Source organism: Bombus impatiens, unplaced genomic scaffold (assembly GCF_000188095.3).
Source record: "Bombus impatiens unplaced genomic scaffold, BIMP_2.2 scf_0083, whole genome shotgun sequence".
Taxonomy (NCBI): Eukaryota; Metazoa; Arthropoda; class Insecta; order Hymenoptera; family Apidae; genus Bombus; species Bombus impatiens.
Window position 1 is genome coordinate 513,789 of NT_176502.1, and position 7,011 is coordinate 520,799.

The window sequence follows — 7,011 nt, forward strand, 5'->3', positions numbered from 1 at the left end:
ATTACTTTTTAGTTTAAAAAATTAAATTAGTAAACATAACACAAAACACTATAAATTGCATTATGCTAATCAAGTCTGTTTTATTCTAGGAAAACAACATCCGTTGTAAAATCTAAAATAGAAATAAATTAATATTATTTTATACGAGTATTACACACATAGATTGATATGTAACACTTATATTATTAAATATCACCTATATATACATATATATATAAATATATAATATTATATATATAATATTATATATAAATATATATATATATTTTATATCAAAGAAATTATTTTGATTAATCCAACTCTGTAACTTTAAAAAACAGTAGATGAAAAACTTAAGAAATGTAAACATTAAACTGATACATAAAATTATTTAAAAAAAAGTCTCTTAGAGAAGCAAATAATTTAAGCTATATTAAATATATATTTGGTATATGTCTGCGATGGATGAATTAGTTTTGTTGGACATACAACAAATTTGATACTTGAAACTCAACTGTTTTTACCAGTATCTATATTTCTTTATACAATCATTTCCCAAGTCTACAACTACTAAGTGATTGTCAGGTAGTACCGCAATACCTGAAGGACGTCGTAGTTTTGAGCTATGCGAATCAATTTCAGTTAAAATATTACCTCCTCCTAACTTTAAAACTTGAATTATACTGCGACCTTTATCGGTGCGAGTTCCAAGTATTCTGCCTTCTGCATCAACAGCAAGGCCTCCATAAGTACCTCTTCCTGTAATACGCAATAGGTGTCAAATATGACAGTTAATTCATAAGAATGACATAGAATTATAATTTACCTTTGCCTTCTGAATAAATTTCCTCAGAAAAGTCTCCTTTAGCGGAAAATACTTGTATACGACTATCAGCAACTACAATTTCACCGCTAGGTCCAACAGTTACAGAAGTAATCAATTTGAATGTACTTCTTTTTCCAACCTGTTAAATAATATTTAAAAAAATAATATAATATTGAGTATAATAAACACAGAGAAACATTAAAAGTAATAACGAATTTAAAGAACTAAATACTATCTAACCTGAAAGAGAATTTTGCCATCAGAATCAAATACAAAAACACAACTTTGACCATTATCTGCAACAAGTATATGACCATAACTTCTATCTACTGCAACATCAATGGGTTCCTACAGAACAAAATTAATAATATGATGAATAATTAAACAAGCAGCAGACTTCATAAAATACTTTAAAAATAGACAATACTAACTTGAAATGCATTATGGGAAAAAGATTTAATAGTGTCTCCTAGAGAACTCATTTCAGTTACTTTTCTCGTTCTCCAATTGACAACAACAATACCTTGTTGAGAAATACCAATTCCTGTACAACTACGTCCTTCAAGACCTTCGTTAGTTATATGCCTTTGAAACTCCAAATCACAATTGAGTATCTAAAAAATGTAACATTATCTATAATACAACTAGGATATTTATCATTCTAAATACATTATAACTTTAAATATACCTTTATACGTGAATTCCCAGTGTCTAAAATATATATCATGCCATCATCATCAACAGCAACTGCAACTGGTTGATGAAATTCGTCTTTCCCAATTCCTCGTCTTCCATATATTTTAATAGGTTCATTATGTTCAGTTGCATCAAAAAATAAAGGATAATCTTTAATAGGTCGCTCGAAAACTGACAACTTTAAGATATAGCGGCTTGCAGATGGGGGTCGGAACAATACTTCGTATGTACCATTTTCTAAATCTATAATTTCAGTATCAATATTGGAACTTTGGTTTTCTGAATGGATACTATCTGCTAAGGTTAATTCTGCAGCAATAAGATCTCCTCCAACATTTCTAGGATGTCCATGATAGTCAATAGTTTCTACTATTATAGCTGCTTGTAGTTTCGCTATGGCGGGGTCTCTTAACCGGGCTCTGCATAAGCCTGTTATAAAATATAAGTTACTACTATAAGTAATAATTCTTTCTCATGAACTGTGAGTTAAAAATATAAAGCAATAACGCTTGCATAATAATTAATAACAAGTTTGAAGCAGGTACTTTACTGTATTATCAATCCTCAGGGTACCTGGCAATGTTGTACTAGAACGTACTCTTCCCAAGTTATTAAGAGCTTCCTCTAATTGAGAAAGAGCATTATTGTGATTAAATTCAAAAGTTATAAAAGCATTTTCTTTAGGTTCACTAAGTGCTGATGCCGCATCGAGTTGGTCAGATAAACTACCAATTCTTTGTGTAATATTTCGAACTTCAACCTTTAAGAATTATACACATCTTTATTATGTATGCAACATGGACTTAATAATGATACTATACCTGATATTGTAAGCCTTCACATTCTCGTTGCACTTTATTTTTTTCAGCTTCTATCAGAGCATGTTGTTCCTCTAACACATGTTTCTTATCTCTTGCAGCAGCAGTAACAGCTGCTTGTAATTCTGAACGTCTCCTTTCAATTTTTGATATAATTTCAGCAAATTCAGTATCTACGGCACTCAAACACCTCTCTGTTGAAGCTTCCAAACGTTGTAATTCTGTATTCACAGAATCTTGAGCTTGTGTTAACTAGAACAAGCAAAATACTATTTATAAATACAATAATATTCTATGGTTAATAAATCTCAATTCGTGAGAAAGATATATTATTACCTTGGATATACATTCATTAGCTTTATAGAGTAAGATCTCAGACATCCTCTTTATTGCAATACTAAATGGTATTATAGTATGCTCAGTACATCCTGGAGATGTTCCTGCATGATTACCACCTGTACATACTGTACAAAACACTGTATCACATGTTTCACAAAATAACAATTCTTGATTTATGTGGACTGAACATTTTGGAATAACCTGCAATATCAATGAAAATTTTACATAATATGCTCAGTAACATATAAAGTGAAGTTATATAAAAAATATTGTTTCAAACCTCCCGTCTTTGTCTGGACATGAGATCAAGTAATTGATTCACTAGGAAACTAGGTGGTAAAGCAGCTACTCCACCACGAGGAATTGTTATTAATTCTCTGCAAATAGGACATCGAAAGGCACCGGTCTCACGAGTCTGAGACGCAGCAATTCTTGTTAAGCAGTGTAAACATACCTGTAAGTATGAACAAACTAATATATTATCTCATTACATTAAAAGCTTACTATTTAATAAATATAAATGATATTAATACGACATTTACCGTGTGTGAACATGGTAATAATTTGGGAGTATGTTCTCCACCATCATAAACACAAAGACATGTGCCGCATGTTAAAAAACTTTCATTAAAATCTTCATAGTTTATACTAACTGTTTCCACGAGCATAGAGCTCATACTAACCATCCTCTCCCCTAGCCGTGTCCTGCAAAAAATTAAATATTTTTATTTACTTTATAGTAAATAAAAAAGCTTGTCCTTATAAAGAAATTTCAGATGCAATTTTAATATTTAAAATATATTTGAATAAAACATTATTCTTTATATACATATGTGATCTTGAAAAATATAAAGAAGATTAATAATATTATTGAAGAATACTGATTTATTCATTCATTAATATATCAGGCATTACAAATAATAAGAAATATGGGATATTATCGCTACAATGTATTTAAATATAAAAAGTTATTTAAATAATATAATAAATTCATATGTATAAAGCAACTTTTTATATATATATAACAATTGATTTCAATACATGATACATATTTAAATGTTATGACAGTATCACTTTCTATCTGTTTATAATTCCTTAAAAATAAAAATTATATAGGGTGTCGGAAAAGTTTACCGATTTATCAATCGTGATCAAGTAGTGCATTTTGACATTCGCAGTCTGCTTTGGTCTTTTGACCATAGCAAGTGATTAAGTATAAAAGAAATTCCGTAATATCGAGAGTATTAAAACAAATTATTCGTAAAAACATTTGTTTAATAATAAACTCACTGTATAGCTAAACGCAGTGCCTCCATAATGGAGTTAGCCCTGTCGTTGCTTTAAGAAATATATACATCCGTTACATTACACACATTTTAGCGGGGTGTTGGTGCACGCTTAGAATATACTTTTTTCTTATATAAATTTTTATTACCAGATGAACAGAACAACACAAACAGGTTCGTCAAATAACTTTCGTGTAAATCGCATCTTTTAATTCCACCATGCTAGCGACTTTAAATATCAAAATATGTGCACATATCAACAACAAAATATCGTGTTTTCAAGTGGTATCAAAGTAAGGAACTTTCTACGTGTAATTTTTTTTTATATCTACAATATTCTCAGGCAAAATGACACGATGCATTGTTCTTTGCTTTTTTAATTAGTATCTATTGCTTCGAATAAAACGCACGTTCGCGCAAAATGTTATCAATAAACATGACACTTCTTTCACAATTTCTTCCTCGCAAAGGAGCCACAGGGTACAAAGCATATGCCGATGGGAACTCTTTGTCTATCTTTCTTTCGAAATACCTATTGTCCTCAAGATGGGAATTGTTACTAAGATGAATCTTTGTATTCTGAACAACTTGTTACAAATGTAATTTGTGAATGATATTAAAAACCAACTGCAAAGGACAATCCTGAACTCAACAATGTTGAAGTTTAAACTTATTTTTACTTCACTTTTGAAATTGTTTATTTTTGCAAATATTTGATGTCATTTCGAATGTTTGCCCTATTGTGCGTCACTATCACTCGCAATATATTTGCCGAATCACATACGTGCCTAGTCCGTTCAAATGGCAGTAATAATACTGTCGAAATTCATTGGTGTTCTGTCGCATTTTTCCAAACAAATACAAACACGGACAACAACGAACCGCATCAGCTGCGGAGCGCAGCGACTCACGTTTTACAGCTGCGCACGTTCTCGCCTGCATCCACAGCCGGCAGCACTACCAGGGACGAAATAATACGTATACTATGCGGGTGCCCGCGGCTACGGCCTACCAACATGTTTCTTTCTTTCGTCGTTTATGTTTCTGCGAGAATTCCTTCGGCCGATATACCACCATCTTCGTGAGACGTTTAAAAACTATAATTTCAAACGATTCGACGAAACGAATCGTATCACGATTTTCAACGATTTTCTGTTTATAGCTGAATAGATAAATGGATTTTTACGAAGAATTTTTGTCGCGAATACTAGTGAATAGATAACACTGACAAATGCTTCATTTTTCGTGGGTGAATTTTTTAATACATTATAATCTACTTGGAACGATTAAGCGTAGCGTTTATGATGCACAAAATAGAAGTTGTTTTGTTCTGAAATAATATTCAATTCGAAGAGTTTGTTATACGCGTCATACGTCCCTGAGTATTGGCGTACCATCAAGCGTTTGCCACGAGAGCGAGAAGAAATATATAGGAGAAAGCGATGATAAAGAAAGAGAGATACACGCGTCTGCTGAAGGGTAAAGAGACGCACAACACCAACGGCGATACAAAGACGGAGAAATGCCTGGTATGCTTGTGCGAGGTACACGGCCACATAGATGGCTGAATTGTCTACTGCGCAGTCGCCCATTAAAAGGTGTAGCGTCTGATGTGTGTATGCTTTGCTTACTTACATGCACTTGCTACAGCCGGCCTCTCGGACAGCTGTGTGTTTCCTATAGTCACGAATTTCATGTTTTCAGAAACTCTCATCTATATGCAGCATTACATTCACCTTATAATATATTTAGAACCTGTTTCTTAAATTTTCACGATTTCAGTCATATAATAACTTCATCTGATTAAAAACTTCTTTTATTGAAAAATAAAATTTATTAAATGAGAGTCAGAAACTAAAACGGTAAAATGGTAGATAAATTTTATCGTTCAAGTTCATTTGTATCGTTCTATTAATTTTTACGAAGAGGCTAAGAAAAATAAAATACGAAGAGAAGATACGAAGCGTTTCAAAAAGGACCATATTTTTATTTTACTATTTTTATCAACCCCTAAAATGCGAGTGACATACTATAATAGATACACATAAATTCTATAAAATTTTATATTGTAGATGTTTACGCGTCTCTTAAGAAAGTTCGTCACATACTTACATGAATGGACAGCAGCTCATGAAGCTTCCTTTGATAAACTCAGATAAGTTATTTTTATACAAGCAATGTATTGGCGCGATATATTATTTATGGCGTCCTAAGGATCTTACACAGGCGTGATATGCACACTAATAAAGCACCATGATACAGCGATTCAAGTACGGCAGGATCTTCAATATCGTACGACTGTTTACATTTCCTAGCAAGCTATATTCAAATGTTTAGTGTCTGATTTTTTATCACGAATAGAAGGTGCCGAGACATAATAAAACATTTATATATCCTTTTTAGTTTCAAAAGAATTGTACGATGTCAGGAGTTAAAGACGTGCACATTGATATCGATAAACATATGCGTTTGCAGATTTTATTTAATACTCGTTCTCACACTTTGTAAATGTAAACAATGAAATCGATGAATATAGATATAAATGCATCTCCGATACATGTCACGAGCCGAAACTGATTAGTGTCCAATCACTTTTTGGCTAATAGCGAATAGGCAACGTGACATAATAATTTTTATCAGTGTATCAACCTTCATCAATTTTCTGGTCAATGAATATCGCAATTTCGACAATCGTTTTGCGTATATACAAACTTTTGTCTTGTACACACTCGATACTTTAGCATTCGATTATTAAATTATCTTGTTAACTATGTCCGAACGGTTTGCAGTTGCTACAGAGCTTTTACGTGGCTAATTAATAAAAATGTCAGATCAACATTCATTATTTTTTCCCACTACAAACACCGAAGGTTTTGCCACTCTTAACACAATCCCCCGTGTACAGTTTCCATCGCGGTCATATTTCTTCTCTGCAAACTACTAGAATGACGTTCTTAAGACGAAAGACAAGGATGGCGATATCGATTTCAGACAATGTACGTTAAGCTCCAGCAGGTGGCACGGCCACCGGTCCTCGTCTTTCACGGCACTCTGTTTTTCTCACAAA

At 32.4% G+C, this 7,011-nt stretch overlaps 1 protein-coding gene across 5 annotated transcripts; it reads right to left on the bottom strand.

Annotated features, from left to right (window-relative positions):
- Positions 1–489: 489 nt before the first annotated feature.
- LOC100741208 (tripartite motif-containing protein 2-like) lies at positions 490–7,011 on the bottom strand. Of its 5 annotated transcripts, XM_024372618.2 has the most exons (12): positions 6,057–7,011; positions 5,580–5,621; positions 3,201–3,363; positions 2,939–3,112; positions 2,656–2,859; positions 2,323–2,571; positions 2,075–2,261; positions 1,494–1,930; positions 1,237–1,419; positions 1,046–1,153; positions 806–944; positions 495–738 (listed from the first exon to the last, which is right to left on the bottom strand). In XM_024372618.2, the coding sequence occupies exons 1-12, from the start codon at positions 6,074–6,076 to the stop codon at positions 500–502; spliced, it is 2,145 nt and encodes a 714-aa protein (XP_024228386.1). In that variant the 5' UTR covers positions 6,077–7,011; the 3' UTR covers positions 495–499. The 5 variants fall into 5 exon arrangements, with proteins under 5 accessions (XP_012249829.2, XP_012249825.1, XP_012249827.1 ...); XM_012394406.3 differs by lacking the exons at positions 5,580–5,621; positions 6,057–7,011 and adding an exon at positions 4,856–5,571 and having other exon boundaries at positions 490–738; XM_012394402.3 differs by lacking the exons at positions 5,580–5,621; positions 6,057–7,011 and adding an exon at positions 3,949–5,571 and having other exon boundaries at positions 490–738.

Bases quoted from the DNA above. Each gene is read 5' to 3' on its own strand.
- LOC100741208 (XM_012394406.3), bottom strand. From the start codon at position 4,962: ATGTTGGTAGGCCGTAGCCGCGGGCACCCGCATAGTATACGTATTATT. The intron at 2,572-2,655 runs GTAATAATATAT...TGCTTGTTCTAG, and splicing joins CTAATGAATGTATATCCAAG to TTAACACAAGCTCAAGATTC. The intron at 739-805 runs GTAAATTATAAT...TGCGTATTACAG, and splicing joins AATTTATTCAGAAGGCAAAG to GAAGAGGTACTTATGGAGGC.